Here is a 21579-nt window from a genome sequence, read left to right on the forward strand (position 1 = left end):
GCAGGCCAGGGGAAAAAAAGAACAGTGATTAATAGTAACTGTTCTCATACCCAACATACTTTGAATGACAATGTTGGAAGAAGCTCTACACTGCGGTGTTTGAATGAAGTGTCAGTTCTGTGGCTGTGCAAAAATACATATGTATTTAATGTGCTTTTTTATGTCTTGGGTAGGAAACAAATTGTGTTCGAGATCAGGGTTCACTTGTGACGGTTAGAAAATGTCACACAACGGATATAGACAAGTCCTTCATAGTCTGTTTTAATGGACAGATAGAGTTTGCATTAAGAAGAATATCTTTATTGTGGCAAAATTTAATTAATTGGTCTAGAATGTTTAAAAAAAAGACTGTACTGACTTATATTTACAATAGTAATACATGACGTAATGCTGCGGGAGATACACCTGAATCATAGAGAACTTGGTTTGTTTTTCTTTTTGTTTTTGGAATAGAAGGAAAATGAAAAAGAGGTTGTAACACTGAAAATGGTATAGGAATACAGATTGAGGAACAAATGAATAGGCATTGAAGCATTAAAGTGGTAAGAGCTTTGTAGCAGGGTGTACAATTTACACTTGTTAAACTGTATGTTCCACCTAAAGTAGGGAAAGATTAAAAACATTTAAAGACTGTTTTGGGAGAAGTTGTAGCCTTACATCAAGGATGCTTGATAGCAGGAGATTGGAACACTATAGGAAAAAGAAAAATATGTCCGGAGACTCAAGATATCACAGTACTGGTTGAATATTGATACTTGGGTTTAATAATGTAATGAGCATAAAATTGAAGTAGAGTGTACACATTTTTAATGAAATGTTGTTCCTGTGCAAGATTAGATGCTACATATCAAAAGAAGACTGTATCTTGGTCCAACCCATTTAAACACATTTGGTGATGGTATTAGGACATACACCTGTACAAATGATGTTTTTTAAGCAAGTGAAAGTATATTGTGATAAAAGTTGGCATTTTCCAATATTAAGAACCACTCCATGACCTCCAGCTGGTAACACAACGGTACCAGTAAAGGCAATCCCACACTACCAAAACCAACACCGTAGAACTAAAAAAAAACAGGCAGTAGGTCGTCTTAAAAGTAGCCTTTATTCACACAGCCAACAATAGAGAATTTAGCACTTTTGTCTCCAAACAGGAAACCTCATCAGAATCAAATGACACCATATCCTGTCTCATATTAAAGCAGTAAATCAACTCTTATTGGTTAACAAACATTATATACATACATCTCTTATTGGTTAACAAACATTATATACATACATCTCCTTCCCTCATAGTAAAATTCACACACTAAAATTCCACATGTGAGAAAAAGATATTCAATATGTAAAATAATATATACAAGTATACAAAAACCTATATATGAACACACACATTTTAATTTATATATACACACTTGTATTATAACTTGTCAGCCCTTAGTTTTAGGGCTTGGATGAGGGAAATGTGATCATTTAACCCTGGGTGTACACAGACATCAAGGCGCAATTGCCAAATTAATTCCCGAAATTCAAGCCTGGATTCTCAGTCTCCTCCCTTTTCTTGTTGTTTTGCTTTCTGTAAAATCCAGAATTTAAAGTCTGCCTCGTCGCATGTACCCATATGTCGAAACAAGGCGTTAGTTTATTTTTACGAGTTATGTTGTACATGTGCTTAGTCTTTGTCTTAAACTGCGTTCAGTTTTACCTATGTAAAATGCCCCACAGGATGTGCAGTATGCAATACACACCACGTCCTTTGTAGAGCAGTTATATTCTGTCCCCCATAGTTTGCCTTTAAAGGCAGGTAACAATAATTCACTAGAACTGGCTATGAATGCAGATTGGGAATATCTACCACTGCATTGACTCATTTTCCCCCATATTAGATTGTCCTTTTTCAAAAATTTCTTTCAAATTATAATTTCTCCTAAAACTAAATTTTAAAGGCCTATTGAATATGTGTAACCTATTCAGCAGGTTACCAAAAAGTTCCCAGTACTTATAATAATCCGAATTCTCCCCATATCCTGATTATACATTATTACCAAGTACGTTATCTTATTACACTCTCCATTCACATCCCTTCCTGTATTCAGTCTCCCATTACCATCATCATCATTCACTGACATGTTCAGTAAGGGCAAATATTTATTCCCCCACCCAATTAGTATTTAATTCTTGAGGGATTTAACAAGATCCTCAGGAAATCATCTTTCCTGGAACAAGCTCCCAATATAGTCCAATTCACCCTCCAAGTCTTCCCTAGTCAATGTCATACAGGCAGCCCATACCCTCTGCCCTTTCACTATATTTCTGTAAATGGATGGCTACTCTCAAAATAAAGGTATGAATTTGAAAACAATTTTTCCTATATAATTGGGAGACATATCTCTAATTTATTATATCCTTCCTAATATTTATATCCAAATAATGTACTTCATGTGTAAATTTCAGAAATTCAGTTGTATTTTTTAAATAATCAATTAAGGGAGTAATTAGATCTAAGGAACCCTACCAAATAATATCTAAAAAATGATAATAGGTCCTATTGTATTCCTTAAACTCTGAATTGAACACGAAGTGCTTCACCCAGTATAACATTACTATATTAGCAAAAATTGGTGCACATGATGCACCCATTGCCACTCTAACTGGTGTTAATACTCTCCCTGAAAATAAATGGTTATTTTTCAGTACCAATTCCATGTTCTCCAACATTAATCTGAACTCATTTGATTTCAAAAAGTTAAGTTCCACCAACATTTCCTTAAACCATTCAAGTCTGAAATCATGCGGGATGACTAAGAATGAATCTTTTACGTCTGTAGCTATAAAACAAAAATGTGGATTATACTGTGTTCCTTATTTTAAACAGAAAATCCCGTGAATCAATCAAGATGTGTGGGTATGTGCCATAAAAGGCTTTTAACTTATTAGCCACATACATAGCCAGTGGTTGGGTTTTTGACCCCACCAACGTAACCACTGGTCTCAATGGTGGGTCATGGTGGTCCTTGTGGACCTTTGAAATTCTAACAATCCCTAGGATTGATGGTTTAAAAATAGTCAGAAATTCAAACAATTGATGTGAAGTTGTTAAATCTCGCTGTTTATTCTCACTGATTGATTCGGAGCCGATCCTCTGCTCCGACACAGCCGATAGCAAAGCTCAAGGTTTGCCAGTAGCTCAAGACCAAGCCCCTCATCCCATGATGCACTGCTGGAATTACCTCAGATCATCTAGTTTGCCGCAGCACAGATCTCGGTGTTCCAGATAGCTCGGACCATTATTAATCGATAGATTCATCTATTTGCAAGTTTACAAACTTTTTTTTCTTGACTTCTTGAAAAGTAGTACAACCATCTTTGGTGAAGTCAGGTGGGATGACAGTTGCTGAACAGCCGAGTGCAGGTAACGCTTCTTTGGTAAATCAACTGAAGACTTTAGATCAGATGTCTTTGAGAGCTAAAAAGCTGCTACTAGAAATTAATTATTTCGATGAGTGTAAAAAGGTGGGAGTGATTCCCAAAGGTTTGCGTTCTTGGCAGTACCCTTCGGCTGAGTCAGAGTTTCACCTGGATTTGTTGAAACTCTTTGATAAACATGGATGTGAGCTGATGAGCTTAATGAGTAAACATTATCAACAGACTGTGGATGGCCTTACTGTGGAGATAGCACAAATAGATTGGCACAAATAGATCGGAACATCAGGTTACATAAAGACTTTGGTAGGTATAAATTTGATAATACCAGAATTTTCACTACAATAGATCAACATCTTAATAATTCAGAAATCAAGGCAAAAAAATTAAGAAGGGATATAGAAGCCTACACGAATAATGCTGCTTATCCAACCCTGCCCCTTCACAAAATCGGAACTTTGTAAATCAACGAGTATCTTCTCCCTACTGCAATAATGGTAATGAATGTAAGGGCGAACAAAGTTGTACTGCAGAAAATGTATTTGTCAACAATTTAGGGGACAGTAGAGGAGAAGATGAGCTATCACCAGAGAATGTAGATGAATGTTTTGAACAAACAGGTAACTCAAGGGGAAGAGAGAAGAGTCCTTTTTCCAACAGTGGTCAAAACCACCAGAAACGTTACATGAGAGGGGGCAGCACAACAGCAACATGTAATACAAGAAAGGAGGGAACAACAGAGGGAAGAAATGACTGGTAACCATTTAAAGATTTTGTCAAACAAAAATGGTGATTTTAAAATTTAACGACTTTACTAATCACATTATCAGTGTTGAACTATGTGAACTTTTTTCTAAGGGACTGACATTTGTTCCAACACAGCATTTTGATTTATCTAGGACATTGATAGATCTCAAATTATTTGTACGGTGGATGAATTTGATGGTGCTCTTGGGGAATAAAGATAGCTTGAACACTGATAATAAGGGTTCCTAGTACATTTAACCCCCCCCCTACACATCCCATGTTGAGCTTATATGAGCACTTGTTTGAAATGGATATAAGAAATATATGTGGGAAACAGGTGAATCGTGGTGGTTCTAACCTCTCCAAAAGGGAGAGGGAAGCTTTGCAAGCATTCAAATTGCTACCAGTGCGTGTCTTAAAACCAGACAAAGGTGGGGGTCTGGTTTTAATGGATATAAATGAATACAATGAAAAAATGAGGACTGAGTTAGGTGGTAACAGGTTTGAATGAGCTAAACAATGCTTACAAACGCATTAATGTGTTCTTGAATAACTTGTTTTTAGAGGGGACTATTGATTTGGGAACGTTAAATTGTTTAACAGTTTCACCAAAAATTCCAAGTTTGTTTGGACTGCCAAAGTTACATAAAGATATTTCGAACCCCCCCATGCATGTTCTGGCTAATGCTAAGTCTTCTATTACTTATGCTATGGCCAAATTGGTAGACAATATTTTAAAGAAATATGTGAGGAAAGCGTCTCAGATATGTAAAGACTCCTGGTCTTTTTTGGCAGCTATTGAAAGTTTCCCTTACCATGAAAATATAAAATTTTTAACTATGGATGTCATTGATTTATATTTTTCAGTCCCGCATGCTTTAGGTATAGAATGGGTAGTTGAACAGATGTTGGCACATGGTGCTGATGGAGGGGAAGTATGTTTGATTCAGGAATTGCTGGACATCATTTTAGGTAACAACTTTGTGATGTTTGTTGATATTTATTTGCAAAAGGTGGGGGTGGCTATGAGTTCCCCATGTGGGGCCAGTTTTTCAAATCTTGTTAATGGCCCAATGAGAACACCGTTATATACTGAATGTACCTGAAAACCAAACAAGGATCAAGTTTTACACAAGGTTTTTAGATGTCTTTATTTTGTTTGATGGGACTAGTTTAGAGGTGGACAGCTTCTTGGAGGGAATCAATGCCAACACTGAGTTTTTGAAATTCACTCAAGTGCACTGATGAAAAGATTACATATTTGGATAGAGAGTTAAGTAAGGATGTTTCTAGTAAATGTTTTGTGGCTGCCATTCATCGTAAGGAAACTTACTCTAACTGTATGTTACACTATACGAGTGCCTACCCCCAGTACCAGAAGAAATCTGTAGTAAAGGGCCAAATGGTCTGAGCTGCACATATGGTAACAAGAGAGGACAGATTTCTTGATGAATGTGAATTACTCAAGGGAATGTTTTTGATGAGAGGGTACCCTGAGGTGTTGGTATTGGATATTTTTGAGGAAGTTTGGAGTAAAAGGAAAGCAGGTATTTGCAAACCTATATTAACAGGGCACCGTGGTGTTTTGGATAAGGTTGAAAGTGAAACAACTGGTTTGAGCCCCCTTGTAAAGAGGTTGTCTTTGATGACTAGAAGTCAGAACATTTGATGAGTTTCATTACAGTATTTAGTTTGGAGGCTGAAGCAATAAGATCAATTTTACAGAGGAACTGGAGTGTGTTTACTTTTGAGTTGGATTTAACTGAAAAGTTAGGTGATAGACCAACAGTAATATACAAAAGGGGGTAACAACTTAAAGCGTATAATGGAAATGAGTAAAAAAGCTAGGTGCAGAATTGCTGAGACATTCATATGTGACTCTTGTAAGTTTTGTAGACATCTAGCAACTGGGAGTAGTGTTGCCATTAACAACAAGATATACAATCTTGAAGGAAGGTACACTTGTTCATCTAAGTCACTGACTTATCTTGCCTCATGTCAACTTTGCCCTGCGTTTTACATGGGCAAAACTGACAGAAACTTAGACAGAAACTTACAGGGTTTACGAGCACCTGTATAGTATAAGAAAAAACAAGTTGGAAAATGCTGTAGCTAAACACTGTGACCAGCACCTCTCCTTTGGTTTTAGAGTATTAGATCAAATCATGCCTGATGTTAAAGGGGGCCCATTTCGACTCCTTTTGGAAAGGCAGGAGTTGATTTGGCAGTTAGTTACAATTGTATAGGGCTCCTGGTTTAATGACAAAGTTTCTTTGGCTTGTATTTTAAAATTAAGAAGTCTTTTACAGTGAATGAGCACACATTAGGAAAGCGTTAGGGCTATGTACATTTTTTAATATGTATTTATATGTGTGTTTAAACTGAAGGAATGTATTTTATTTCACTTTTGAGGAACCTGTTTCTTTACAGTGGTTTCCCTACCAGTTAATCAATTTGTACAACAAATGGTTTAGATGAAGTATAAATGGAGCTGGATGTAGTAGTTTATTTTATTTTGTTGTCTGAAGAAGTTTGGGTACTAGCTGGACGAAAAGCGATTTGAATAAAATTATGTGCTTAACTTTTACATTTTGTGGATTTTGTTGGACTTTGGAGTTTTCACCTTCCAGTCGCCACTTTTGCTGTTTTTTAAAGCTCAAGGTTTGCCAGTAGCTCGAGACCAAGCCCCTTATCCCATGATGCACTGCTGGAATTACCTCAGATCTAGTTTGCCGTGGCACAGATCTCAGTGTTCCAGATAGCTCGGACCATTATTAATCGATAGATTCATCTATTTGCAAGTTTAAAAACTTTTTTTCTTGATAGGATAGTATATATATATATATATATATATATATATATATATATATATATATATAATCTCTATAGTTTTAGACTTAGACTTAGTTTTAGATAAGTGCCCTGTGTTTCTATAGTGTTGGCCTAAGAGTTGGGTAGATAATTTCTTAAGTGTGTTATTTCAATTGTTTAAATTGATAACAGAGATGTCTGACGACAAAGAGAAGCCACATCCAAAATCTGGCTTCAAAAAATGTCCGGATTGTGCACAAAAAATGTCAGTCACTGACTGGAATGTTCAATATGTTTGTCTGGGGGATAAACACCTCCAAGACTCTTGCAGTATCTGTCACTCCTTCTCTTCCAAGGTACTTTTAGAGAAGAGGAGGAAATTAGTGGATAGGGGTTTACTTCAGCACCCTTTCTCTGAAGCGCTGGATGACCAGGATGGTGCTAGTAGATCCTCAGTATTCCAAGTCCTCAGGTGACTCAAAAGCATCCAAAAAGGCTAACAAAATGGAGGGTGTAGGGTCATCAGTTCCACTGTCCTCAGAACCGAGTGTCCCTTCTGTTCCGAGCCAGCTCACAGCTTTGGAGCTGGTCTCTGAGATTCCCTCATCTCCTCTGCTCCAATCAGCACCCTCGGTGCACTCCTCGAAGTCTTCTGTCAGCCTCTCAGACATGGACAGGTTAGTGCAGAAGCTTTTAAGGGCACTAGGCCTTGCTAAATTGTTGTCGGCTCCGACGCCTTCATTGGAGCTGAAGACCATTAACCCAGACTTGACTACTACTCCTCCGAGCCGTACTGGACTTTTGGAGCCGAAGGAGCCCAACCTGATGGTTGTTGAGCCTGTGGAGCAGAGACCTGCACCGGTGTTATCGGTTCCATCTACTTGGATGTCCTCAGCGCCAACCGGGGACTCTAGGAGCCGACACTCTCCTGTGGGGTCCAGGGAGGATAGTCGTACAGATTTGTCGGTGCCGACTCTTCCTCTCAGGGCTTCGGCTCGGATGAGCTCAGCTCCTACCTTGGGCTCAGAGCCCATGGCCTCGGTGTGGGAGGATTAGATGGTCCCTTTGGATCCATCTACCCCTTCTCGTCGGAGGCATGGTGCATTAGATGCCATGAGGAGAGTCCCGTCTCCAAAGACATCGTCAGCATCAGGTCTGGCTTCCCCCTCCCCTCAAGCACTTGTCTGCTCCTGCTTCTACCGGTCCACCCAGCCATAGAGACCCTGAGCCTCAAGTAGCCCCACAGGGCACCCCCTGCTCTTCTGAGACCTCCCCAGATCCCCCCACTGAGGAGGTACCCAGGAAGAAACTGTGCAAGAGAAGGTCTCCCCACAGGAGTCTTTGACATCTGACACTGACTTGGATGAGTCAGAAGGGTCTCCTTGATCCCCCTCTGAGGATATCTTCTTTGCGGAGATATTAGAGATCCTTAATCAGAGGGGCGATTGGCAATTCAAAAGCCCTACTGAAGATGAGTCAGTGCTCTTGAAGACTTTCGGGTCTCAACCTTCCACTTCTTGGATGTCTCCGCCTTACGATGATCTCATGGAGCTGATCTCTCGTAAGGCGTGGGAGTCCCCGGAGGCCATGGGACCTGTCCCTCGGAAGCCAAATAAGTTCATCTCTGCCCCAGTGGACAAAGCCTTTTTGACTAAGGGAGTGCCTGTTGATGCCATGGTGATGGCTGCAGCCAGCAAAAAGGAAACATCTGAGATGTCCTCATCTATCCATCCTCCTAACAGAGATTCTAGGATCATGGATAGATATGGGAAACACATGTTTAGTTCAGCGACCTTTTCCCTTTGATCACTGAACTATTTAACCCATTTTACAAGGCTGCAAAGAGATCTCCTAAAAGAGCTAGGAGATGCACTCCAGGGTATGGTAGCTGCACAGGTTGCCGACAGTTAACACACAGCTCGCTACCCTAAACTCGATTGTGAACTCGTCCATGCGTCTCATATCTTACACAGCTGATAATTTGAGTAGAGCTGCTAGTTTAGGCATTGCTCTGCGTAGATAAGCCTGGATGCGTCTCTATTCCTTTGCGGTGCCTTTCAAGTCTTACTTCATCAACACCCCATTTGATGGCTCATCCCTGTTTGGGTCCAAGGTAAAGGAAACTCTAAGCAGGTGTGAGCAAAAAGGCAAGACTCTATCTGCCATTAGCCCGTTTTTCTACCCCTACTCTGCCCTATCCCAAGGGCCCTAAGGGCGGAAAAATGTGGTTCTGAAAAGCACAGGGAGCCTTTCAGGACACACGTGGAGAAACCCCCTCTAGAGGCAGAAGAGGGGGTTATAACGGAAGATGCCACCCACATGGCAGGGGGGGGGGTCCGCAACAGCAGGGTGACAGAGGCCAGTTCTCTGGTCAGCCCAGTTCTCTGGTCAGCCCTACCAGCACTTATGAAAGAAGACCCGGCTGTCCGGCTCTGGAGGCAGTCAGGAGTCGCTTATCTTTGTACCCAGAAGCCTGGCTAAGCATAATGTCTGATACCTGGGTACAAAGCATCATTTCCAGAGGGTGTTTCATACCATTCTCTTCCCCTCCCACTTCTGTTAACAGAATCCCAGATGTTTCTCCCAATCTCGGGCAACAAGCAACTATAGAGGTTTGCAAGTTGCTAGAAAAAAGTCATCCAGCCAGTCCCAGCAGACCAAGTTGGATTCGGAACTTACTCAAGATTCTTTTTGGTTCCATAGAAAACAGGGGACTGGAGACCTATCTTGGACCTCAGCAGACTTAACCAATTTGTAAAAAAAAAAAAAAAGAGAGAGAAGTTCCGAATGGTCACGCTTCAGGCCATTCTTCCCTTTCTAGGGAAAGACTATTGGATGTGCGCCATCAATCTCAAAGGATGCATACTACCACATAAAGATGGACAGATGCTCCAGAGATCACCTGCGTTTCCGGCTGGGAGCCAATCAATACCAGTTTCGAGCCCTGCCCTTTGGACTCACTACAGCCCCCAGAGTGTTCACCAAATGCATGGCAGTGGTCATGGCTCACCTGAGGTGTCTAGGATTCCAGGTGTTTCCATATCTAGACGATTGGTTCCTCACCGCTACCACCAGGCATCAATTGATTCAGGCAACACAAAATACTCGGACACTCTGCCTCCACTTGGGTATTACAGTCAACTTTGAAAAGTCTGCCGTGTCACCATCACAGCATACAGTCTTTATAGGAGCAGAGCTAGATACCTCAACCACCACTCTACGTCTTCCAGTCAAAAGAGTCTCACTTCTTCGCCACCACGTCATCTCATTGGTGTCAAAGAACAGAGCTACAGCCGCAGAGGTCTTGGAGGTACTAGGTTTGATGGCGGCAACAATTCTAGCCATTCCACTCGCAAGGATGCATTTGCAAATTCTTCAATGGCTCCTGTTCGCTCAATGGTCTCACCAGAAATTACCAATGAACCATAAGATTCTCATCACAAATTCTTACAAGAGAGACCTTCGGTGGTGGTTGACGTCTCTTCATGTCACAATAAGAAGACCCTTTGTGCCCCCCCCCCCAGTAGCCACTGTGACCACGGACGCTTCCCTAATAGGGTGGGGGGGAGCATTTTCAGGGAAAGACTGCCCAAGGCACATGGACAGATCAAGAGTCACATCTGCATATCAATGTTCTGGAGTTGAGAGCAGTACTTCTGGCATTGCAGTACTTCCAGGACTCTCTTCCTCTAGGGACAATTGCAATTCAGACAGACATGTCAGTGGTCTGGTACTTGAACAAACAGGGCGGAACCAAGTCTTATCCCCTTTGTCGAGAAGCCCTCAGGGTATGGCAATGGGCTGTGTCATCCCAGCATTTTCTGTTAGCAACGCACATCCAAGGGAAATCCAACGTGATAGTGGACAAGCCGAGCAGGGCAATCCTGTTGCCTCATGTGTGGTGTCTCAACCAGCACATTGCGGACTTGAATTTCTGCAAATGGGACCTCACCAGTCACATGAATACCAAATGCAGAAGCTACTTTGGCCTAATACCACCTCTGGGACATCCCCCAAGAGACGCACTCATACACGATTGGCCTCCGGGTCTCCTATATGCATTCCCACCAATTCCATTGATACCCAGATTTTTAAGAAAGCAAAATCGCTGGGAAGAAGGACTGTTATCCTCATAGCCCCCCATTGGCTTTGACAGATTTGGTTCCCTTTTCTTCACCATCATCTGCTGGGAAGATCCATGGATCCTGGACCCAGTTCCAGACCTCCTGACACACGCGTCAGGGGACCTCCATCCTTCATTGCAGTTTCTAAAGCTGACTGCTTGGCTGATCCACTTCCCTCTTCGATAAGTGGATGGGGGATCGTAGGTTTGTCCCAGGGATTACTCCTGTGTCACTATTAGACAGAGGCACAGTAAACTAAACCTTAAAAAGGGCACAGTATACTCAAATCAAGGGGTGACGTAAGCCATACAGAATCGGGCTAGGCTTATAATTGCCTCAGGGCAGATAGCCTAGTATGAACCTATGAACCCAAATAGCCAGGCTTCATTCACTCTCAGATGACACAAGATAAATTCTATTGTCTTCTCATAAGCCATCCACCAGAAAACTATATCGCAGTAAGTGGAAAAGGTTCTCCATTTGGGCCAGTATACAAAAAATTGACTCTCTCCGAGCTCCTTTGTCATCCATTTTAGAGTTTTTGACAATGATTTTTAAGGAAGGAGCAGCAGCTACCACAGTTTGGGTTCAGTTAGCTGCCATATCAAATTTCCACCTTGGATTCGATGGGTTAAATATTATGGCCCATAAGTTATATAAGGTTTTTCTCAAAGGTGTTTTTCACATGATACCTCCTGTCAAAATCCCTTATTCTCCCTGGAATTTGAATTGTATGCTGTCTCAAATAATTCTTCCCCCCTTCGAACCAGCATCATCTTGTGATCTCAAATTTTTGTCCTGGAAAACTATTTTTCTAGTGGCCATTACTTCTGCCCGCAGTGTGTCAGAACTTCAAGCATTATCTATCAGACCTCCTTACATGATTTTCCATGCTGATAGTTTCTCTCAGAACAAACCCCTATTTTTTGCCTAAAGTCTGTTCTGTGTCCAATATCAATCAGGTCATTGAGTTGCCAGTCTTTTTTCCCAACCATTCCAACAAATTGGAATAGATGCTGCACAAACTTGACGTACACAGACAGCTCAGATTTTATCTTGATAGAGCTAAGGATATTAGAAAATCAGATCAACTCTTTGTATCCTTTTCGGAGGCCAGAAAAGGTAGACCAGTGGCTAAAACAACCCTTTCAAAATGGTTATCGGATTGTATCTCATTTGTTCATGCAAATGCTAACATACATTTGCCACACAAAGCAAAGGCTCATTCAACCAGAGCCGTTTCTATGTCTTCTGCTTTTCAAGCTAAATTGCCGCTTGACAACATTTGTGCTGCAGCCACTTGGTCTAAGCCTCATACCTTTATCACTCATTACAAAGTAGATAAGGCTACCAGGGACAGGTTTTCTTTTGGATCCACGGTCCTAAAAAATGTACTCTCTTGAGTCACCCAGGATCGCTGGTGCTTGGGACGCTACACATCAGTGAAAATAAACAGCGAGATTTGACAACTTCACATAAAGAAGTTATGTACTCACCATAACGTTCCATGTGAGTTGTTTATCTCGCCTTTATTCTGACATCCCTCCCGGCTGACAGTTGACCTAGAGGCTAGTATCATCCTGGTTGTTCAATACTACTACTTCCTTCTTGGGGAGTGCTCCTCTTACAGGGGTATATATAACACAGCAAATAAGATCTGAGGTAATTCCAGCAGTACATCATGGGATAAGGGGCTTGGTTTCGAGCTACTGGCAAACCTTGAGCTTTGCTATCGGCCGTGTCGGAGCCAAGGATCGGCTCCGAACCCATCAGTGAGAATAAAGGCGAGATAACCAACTCACATGGAACGTTATGGTGAGTACATAACTTCTTTTTTTATTCATACTCCTCTGTATTAGATTTTCTTCCAGAACCATGATCAGTCTTTTTATACACCATATTCACTTCATTACCTGACACCTGGGAGTACCTCCCATCTGAATTCAGGATTTCCAGCATTGACTAGGGAAGACTTGGAGGGGTGAATTGGACTATATTGAGAGCTTATTCCAGGAAAAGGGATATCCTGAAAATCTTGTTAAATCCCTCAAGAATGAAATATTAATTGGGTATGGGAATAAATATTAGCCCTTACTGAACATGCTAGTGAATGATGATGGTAATGGGAGACTAAATACAGGAAGGGATGTGAATGGAGAGTGTAATAAGATACCGTATTCGGTAATATATAATCAGGATACAGGGAGAATTTGGAATATTATAAATACGTACAGGGAACTTTTAGGTAACATGCCGAATAAGTTAGACATATTCAATAGGCCTTTAAAATTTAGTTTTAGGAGAAAATTATAATTTGAAAGAAGTTTTTGAAAAAGGACAATCTAATATGGGGGAAAAGGAGTCAATGGTGGAACACTTAAGTGTGGGAGATGTTCTCAATATGCATTCATAGTCAATACTAGTGAATTATTGTTACCTGACTTTAAAGGCAGACTACGAGGGACAGAACATTATAACTGCTCTACAAAGGGTGTGGTGTATATTGCATACTGCACATCCTGTGGAGCATTTTACGTAGGTAAAACCGAATGCTGTTTAAGACAAAGAATCTATGAGCACATGTACGACATAACTTGTAAAAAAAAAAAAAAAAAAAAAAATTTACATGTGATGAGGCAGATTACTTTCTCTAAAATCCAGAATTTAAAAACAAGAAAGGGGAAGACTGGGTGGGAATCCAGGCTTAAATTTCGAGAATTAATTTGGCAATTATGCCTTGATGCCTGTGTATACCCAGGGTTAAATGATCATATGTCCCTCATCCCAGCCCTAAAACTAAGGGCTAACAAGTTAATATGTGTGTGTGTGTGTGTGTGTGTGTATATATATATATATATATATATATATATATATATATATATATATATATAAAGTAAAATGTGTTCATATATACACTTTCTTATACTTGTATATATATTTTGCGTATTGAATGTCTTGTTTCACATTTGGAATTTGTGTGTGAATTTTATTATGAGGGAAGGAGAGATGTATGTATATAATGTTTGTTAACCAATAAGAGTTGATTTACTGCTTTAATATTTGAGGCAGGATATGGTGTCATTTGATTCTGATGAAGTTTCCTGTTTGTAGATGAAAGCGCTAAATTCTCTATTGTTGGCTGTGTGAGTAAAGGATACCTTTAAGACTACCTACTGCCTGTTTTTGGAGTTCTATGGTGTTGGCTTTGGTGCCGTGGGATTGCCTTTATTGGAACCATGTTGTTGCTAGCTGGAGGTTGTGGAGTGATTCTTACTGTTTAATCCCCCAGCGTGTTCCACACAGGATTTTGCATTTTCCAATATTCCTTTTGGAAAGGAAGACTTTTAATTATTAGTAAGAGCAAACTTTTAATGGAAATGTTAGAGTTTAGGCTACACAATAAGGACCTTGCAAAGAATTGGGATAATTGTAAATTGAAGATTAAAAAAGTCACAGTAATAGCAAATGAGTAATGGAATAATAGCTTAAATTTCAACTTACTATGTGAAAGAGGTTGGAGAACAGTGAAAGCAGTAAGAATGTCTATGCAATACTAAGAATGCATGAGTAAACATAGAGCAATGGTTTTAAAACTGCTGTTTTTTTGGCAATAACTGTAGAGCAACCAAGTTTTTGGCTCAACATTTGAGGCTACAAAATGTAGAAAGGACAACTAAAATCGGGAATTGAGAATTGTAAGTGTAGACATAGACGCGGGAAAAATTATGAAGATTTAATGGCTAATTACAACATTATGCTATATATAGAAGATACTGAGGTTGAGTAGCACATAAGAAATGGTAACATATTTCAGACACACAATTGCAGCTTCCTCAACTAACTGAAACTGAAGGGATATAAACATCGAAAATAAAGGAAATTGAAATTAAAGAGCAGTGAAACACCAGAATACAGGGAAAACCCCAGGTAGTCATGGAATTCCAGGAGAAGTATGGAAAAGGATGGAGCAGGAGACGATAATAGTCTGGTTATTACTTTTTAATATTTTTGGGGGGTGGGATGTACCTTTAACTTGGAAAGAAGCAGTAGTGTTACTTGTAACAAAGCAGGAGAATGATCTCCTTGATCCAAGGTCAGACCCATTTTGATTCTAAATCATGACTGTGAAGTGTTTATAATGTTCGTGTTAAAAAGAGTGGTAAAGATATTGACATGGCTAATGGCCCTGGACCAGTGTGTATTTTTAGATGTTAGGAGACATATGTTGGAAATGTGATAGTTCAGAAAAGTTCTTGGGAGCATGTATTCTGGGCAATGTACAGAGGAGTTTCAGTACTAAAATTATTTGAATAATATGCTAAGTATTAGACTTGGCTGAGAAATTAACTATAATATGTAGAGAAATATTTCTTGAGCTAGTGTAAAGTAACCAGTATTAATAAGGTGAAAGCATTGCTGTCTTTAGTGTTGATACTGGTTTAGAAAGTTATAGCTAGAAATTGAAAACCATCAATAAGAGAAGTGAAACAAATGACTACCTAGATTAAAAAATATGAAACTGAAAACTGATAGTAATGCATTGAGTGCTATGACTGTGTACTGCTAACAAATTTCTTCCTGTAGTCCCGGGGTTTGTACCTTTTGTCTCCATATGCATACTGTGCAAATCTCTGCAGGTCATTTATTTTGACACTGTTTCTAGGGTCATCCATCTAAAAAGTATTTGTTCCTCACTAAATTAATTAAAAAAAAAGACAGGTGTACTTTTATTGGACTTGTGCTTGACTGAACAAGTGGTCCAATTTAAGAATTCACCTCTAGGTTGATGAGTTTATGGTGAGTGCTGTTTCACAGGTTCATAGATAGGTACTAGGGTATCGGCCCTAGGGCTTATACAAGTCTAGCCAAAAGGGTAGCCTGGCTTTCACCACCCAAGAAAATTATTTGTCTGTGCCCCTGTCGAGCAGAGCCACAGGGGTGATCTTATTTCCCATCCAATCATCAAGATTTTTCTTGAGTGCTAATGAGGAGCTTTGTATGATATAGATAGGTAGTTTGTTCCAGAGTATGGAAAGTCTCTAGGACAGGAATCTATCCCTCCAGCATGTTCTGTTTATTGTGGTGACAAGGTTTAGGTCCCTAGAGCATGTAGCACGGAGGGGTTGGGATTTCTTAAGTGGAGCATGTCCAACAGCTCCGGGTTTGACATAGCTTTGTATGATAGACAGAGATTGTCTCTGAGTAGGCGATATGTGATAGAGTAAAGCTGGAGTTTTTTGAGACGGTCGGCGTAGGGCATCTGAGGCTGGTAATCTTCTCTGTGAGCTATTTCTGCGGCCTTTCCAGTTGTTGTAGATGTCTTGTGAGGTACATACCAAAAGGAGCGTTGTGCTCTATAATGGGCCTAATGTGTGACGAGTAGAGGGGAACAATGACATCTTTTTTTTTTCCTGGATGAGAAACCTTTTGTGATGGTGTGCCACGTAGAAGGATTTCCTGACTACTGTGGTGATGTGATTATCAAAGGATAGTCTACTGTCCACCTGTGTCCCAAGGTCTCATTACACTTTGTGTTAAGTAGACTACCACCTATGTGGTAGCTCATGGGTACAGAGTTTTTACCAAAGAGGATGACGGTGCACTTTTTGGCATTGAGCTTGAGGCCATGGCTTTGACACCAGGCATCTGTCTCAGTGAGGCCCTTTTTGTAGGATGTCACCATCGTTAAGAGTTTCAGTTATGGCTCCTAGTTTGCAGTTATCTGCGAACTTCGTTAGCCAAAGACCTTCTGTGTTAGCCTGTACTTCAGAAAAGTAGATACCAAACGGGAGAGGACCCAGGACTGAACCCTGTGGTACTCCACTTGTCACTGGTCTGAAGTCAGATTTGGAGTCTGCTAGTTTCACAGTGTGGGTTCTGTCAGTGAGCCAGTTGGCAACCCATCTTGTGACATAGGGATTTATACCAAGTTTAGTGAGTTTATCTGTAATTCCAGAGTGTGGGATGGTGTCAAAAGCCTTGGCAAGATCTAGATAGGCAGTGAACCACCTTTCCCTCGTCTATGGCTTTGGTGACAGCTTCAAAGAAGTCAATCAGGTTTAGGAGACATGATCTGCCTTTTACAAACCCGGACTGGGTGGGGTCCAGAGTTTGGAGATTACCAATGTCTTTGTTTATAAGTTCCATAATGATACGTTCCACGGCCTTGCAGACCAGGCTCGTTAGGCTGATGGGATGGTAGTTCCCAGGGTCCATGGTGGCTCCCCCTTTGTGGAGTGGGATAACCATCACTGTGCACCATTCAGTGGGCGCAAAGCCTGAGGTGAAGCTATGATTGAACATGGTGCTTAGGTGGGGTGCCAGTTCATTCTGTAGTTCATGTAGAACGCAGCCTGAGATGTTGTCAGGCTCCATGGATGCTGTGTTATTGGCTTTGGAGAGTGTGGTTTTTACCTGTGCAGTCGTGATTGCAGGAACTTTGCATTCTTCCGGTATAGAGATGGGCCCTTTAGGGGGTGGGGGTAAAGTTAGCACTGAACCTATCTGCCAGGATGTTGGCAATATCAGTTGGTTCTGTATATTTAGTGCAATTGTGCTGTAACTTAGAGCAAATCTGAATGTTGCCATTGAGATTCTTGACATAGCTATAGAATGCTTTGTCGTCTTTAGAATCAGTGGTGATTTTGTTTTCGTAACTAGCTTTGGAGGATTTTATGAGGGATCTCAGCTTCTTACTGAGGCTGACCAGGGAGTTCTTCCAGTCATGGGATTTTACTCTTTTTTGCAACAGTTTCTTTCTTTTGTTGTAGAGTTTGTTTATGGCAGGGGACCACCAGATTGGCTCCCTTATTTTGGAGGGATAGCATCTTGGTTCTGTTAGGGATAGCACGATCCATGCACTTGTGTAAGTGCTTATAAAGTACATTTGTGTAGGATTCAGCAGTTGTACCTCTATTGTCCGTCAGCATGGGTGTCGTGAAGTTTACCACTTCTGCCTTAAGAAATGTGAAGTTGGCTTTGGAGAAATTTTTTTACGGTGGTTTCTCTTATGGGGATGGGGGTGGGATGTGGATGTCTAGGCTAATTAGCTTGTGGTCGGATCTGACCAACGAGGAATTGACCTCTGGTGTGGAACACCGGTCACCCATGTTGGTAATGACCAGGTCTAGGATATTGCTGCTCCTGGTGGGGGTGTGGATAAGTTGATCCAAGGCATTGGAATTTATGAATTCCAGAAAACGTTGCGCAAAAGAGTTGGTACATGAGTAGTTTTCCCAGTTAATGGTGGGGTAGGTGAAGTCGTCCATTATTAGGGTGTTGGGTTGTACCCTACTATTTTCCAGTGCATCAAGAAATGAGGAGTGGGAATCCTGGGACATGGTGGGGGTTCTGTAGCAAGTTACAATTTGGATTGCAGTCTTGCCCAGAGTTAGTTGCACTTGGATAATCTCGGATGCATTATGCTGAGCAAGTAGCCTGGAGGTGTGGATATCCTTAATGAATATGGACACGCCTCCACCTTTAGTGTTTCGGTCCAGGTTAGGTGGCCGAAAGGTGTGGTATGAATTATAGCCTGCTAATGCAGGGATGCTCTCTGGAGCCTTGAACCAGGTCTCTGCCACTGCACAGATGTCGATGTTCTCCCTTTTAAGGAGTGCCTCGAGTGAATACAGTTTGAGGTTTAGACTTCTAGCATTGAGTAGCATTGCCCTCAGATTTGCTTGCTTGTACCCGTTACAGTGGTGAATTTGTCAATTTGAACCTTGCCTAAAAAAGGCACTATAGGGGTGGCAAGAGCCTTAGCCAGTATCCGGAATCCCAAGGGCAGTGGGTGCAGGCCATCTCTGGAAAAGCATCGTGGTCCGTTGATCATGTCATCCCAGGCAGACAGATACTGGATCCCCTTAGAATGACACCAGAAGCTTAACCAATTGTTGAAGTCTGTCATTTTGTCCTTGTACTGTGGTATCATTTTGGGTGATGGCAGGATGCTACTCAGGGCTAGGGTCATACCTGCCTGGGCTGCAAGATTGGAGAGCTCCTCCATGTCTCTCTTCATGTAGTCCAGGGAGATGCGTCTCAGGTCATTCACACCAACACGGGCAATGACAGAGTCATATTTGTACTGACTTTTTGACTGGAAAAAAAAGGTTGTGTAGTGTTGACTTTTTTTAATTTATTTTCCCAGGTTGCAAGAAAAACATGTGAAAGATGAGCAGATAGAACATTGGAAAAAAATTGTTAAAACTCAGGAAGAACTTAAGGAACTACTCACCAAGGTAAATGCATCTCTGAGTTACTTTACAGATATGTACATGTAGTTTTCATGTTGGAATTCTGCAAAAAAATCTTGGTCATTTGGCTAGTGCCATATAATTGCTTTGTCTTTCATTTTTAAATATAAAGTAATTTTCTTTCAAGTGCTTGTTTCGTTTGATGTCTGGTCATCAACATGACTGGCAAAGGGATACTCTTGAAATGAACGGGGGAGGAGGAGTCTTTTCTTTTTCCATTCTTTCTTGGCACTTCTAGAAACATCAGAGCCATCTGTCCTTTTTCCTAGACATCTTTTTTCTGTTTTCTTACCACAGGTTCCCTATGTACGCTGGGTTGTGATTATATTTACCCCTGCTTTGCAGTGTGGCTCCCCTGAGTCCATGTCGTCTTGGTTGGTGGGCATTTAATTTAACGGCTCACTTGGGTGTTTAACCTCCCCTGACAGGTCTCACTCACCCCCCCCCCCAAAAACTGATATCAAGGCACTCTGGGTGAGTGAGTGTAGAAGCTGTCATTGCTATCCACAATGGCAGGCATAGCAGTTATGACCTTTCCTCCACAAGTGCTGGCATCCTACTGGAGGTTGAGATGAGCCATAAATTGTGGTTGTTGGGAGTGCTCCTGCTTTCATGCTCAAGGGATAAATGCACCCTGCCCACACCCAAAACCATCCTGGACTTCACCAGCACAAAATGAGCAGATTGTTGACTTTTGGTGAAATGGTGGTGAATTACATAATGACAATACTTTGAGTTACAGACTTCCATTACTTCAGAACATGAAGAATTAATTCACCTTTTTTTTATTCTGTGAATGTCTCAAGTTAGTAATACTAATATTTTTTTAGACTATCCCTGATTATTTCTGGATTTGTCCCTGATTCTGTTGAGGTTTGTCAAGTTTGTCCCTGATTTGTAGAGAGCTATGCCGGTCCGACCCACACATCATCCTTTGATTTTATTAGCACGTGATGAATGACGAGAAAAGCCTACTCATTCCTTCCCTGCTCCCTACTAGCAACGTCAGTTGTCCACGACACTAATCAAATTCAAGTTGCATAGGTTATAGTCAGAACAATATCCCTGTTTGCCAATAGAGCTGTCATTCTTGCCTTAACCTGTGAGTTTTCTGCACGCTTAATTGTTTTCCAATATAAAATAGCTATATTTCTTCTTAAAAATTTGAAACTTTATTACTGTATATGCCCTCTTTTATCATAAATGTTACTGTGGTTAGAGACCTGCTCTTTAGAATTAAGCACACGGATTTCATGTTTCGTTTTGACACTGATCACTGGCCCAAGATGTGTGTGTATTTTGCTTAGGTGCTTATGCTATAAAGCAACAGTTACACAAGGCAATCTTGGACCACTTAAAGAAATAAGAAGGAAATTTTCCAATCAGTCCTCCTTTCCATTGGAAAAGAAATGGAATAATTATGGAGAAACTGTAGTGATTATGGGAGCTTTGCAGACTCTGGCTCCATTGCTTTTTGAGTTGAAGTAGGTCCTCCCATCATTAAGGAAGTCCCCGCTTTAAGGAATGTGTCTTTCCCTGTGCAGATGCTGCTGTGAAAGAATGAAGGCTGTTTGCCCTTAGAGATGTCCAAGCTGAAACCCCCTTCATCCAAGTCCAAGACAGCTAAAGTTAATGTTTCTTATGAAACATTTTCTGGCTTTGGGACACAGAGTGGCTTAGGAAGCCTTTATATTGTCCCAAATTTTTGCATGCCTGTGATAAGGGCACCGCTTTGTCCTGTTGGTGCAGTAGAAATACTTTAAAGCTGTTTAGTTGATGTGGCTGTTTGAAGAGCTGACACTGGATATTTCAGAACTGCCAGCACTTTTGCCAGTGATAATTACCCCCCCCCCTTACCGTCTTGTGTGTTGTGATGGTTTGCAGTTTTACCTCTGAGTCTTGTGGAGGTTACTGATAATATCATTGACTTGCACTTTGGCAGTCTCTTTCGTTCATGTACAATAAGTGGTTTAGATATAACTAAAAACAAAGGGGGCAGCTTGATTTGAAACAATGTTCAAAACACCACAAAACGTTTCAACCAAATAGAGAATGAAAGAACGTCCAACAAACTTTACACAAAAAAGATGGAATACTTGGGGAGCTAAGCACTTTCATACCTTAATATTTCAGAATTTCATCAAAGCTAAAACAAACTCACAGCATTCATTTAAATAATAGAAGTAATCTGATGTTAGGTTACTAATCATATGTCAGTA

The 21579-nt window shown here is 40.9% G+C and overlaps 1 protein-coding gene across 1 annotated transcript in view; it reads left to right on the forward strand.

Annotated features, from left to right (window-relative positions):
* KDM1A (lysine demethylase 1A) overlaps positions 1–21579 on the forward strand; it is a gene marked incomplete in the record, with an annotated part of 2315042 nt that overhangs the window by 1198366 nt on the left and 1095097 nt on the right. Inside the window, 1 exon segment of the mRNA XM_044060124.1 lies at positions 19255–19345. Coding sequence (XP_043916059.1) covers positions 19255–19345 — 91 coding nt within the window.

This window comes from Protopterus annectens, chromosome 1.part2 (genome assembly GCF_019279795.1).
Source record: "Protopterus annectens isolate FY-2018-M chromosome 1.part2, PAN1.0, whole genome shotgun sequence".
Taxonomy (NCBI): Eukaryota; Metazoa; Chordata; order Ceratodontiformes; family Protopteridae; genus Protopterus; species Protopterus annectens.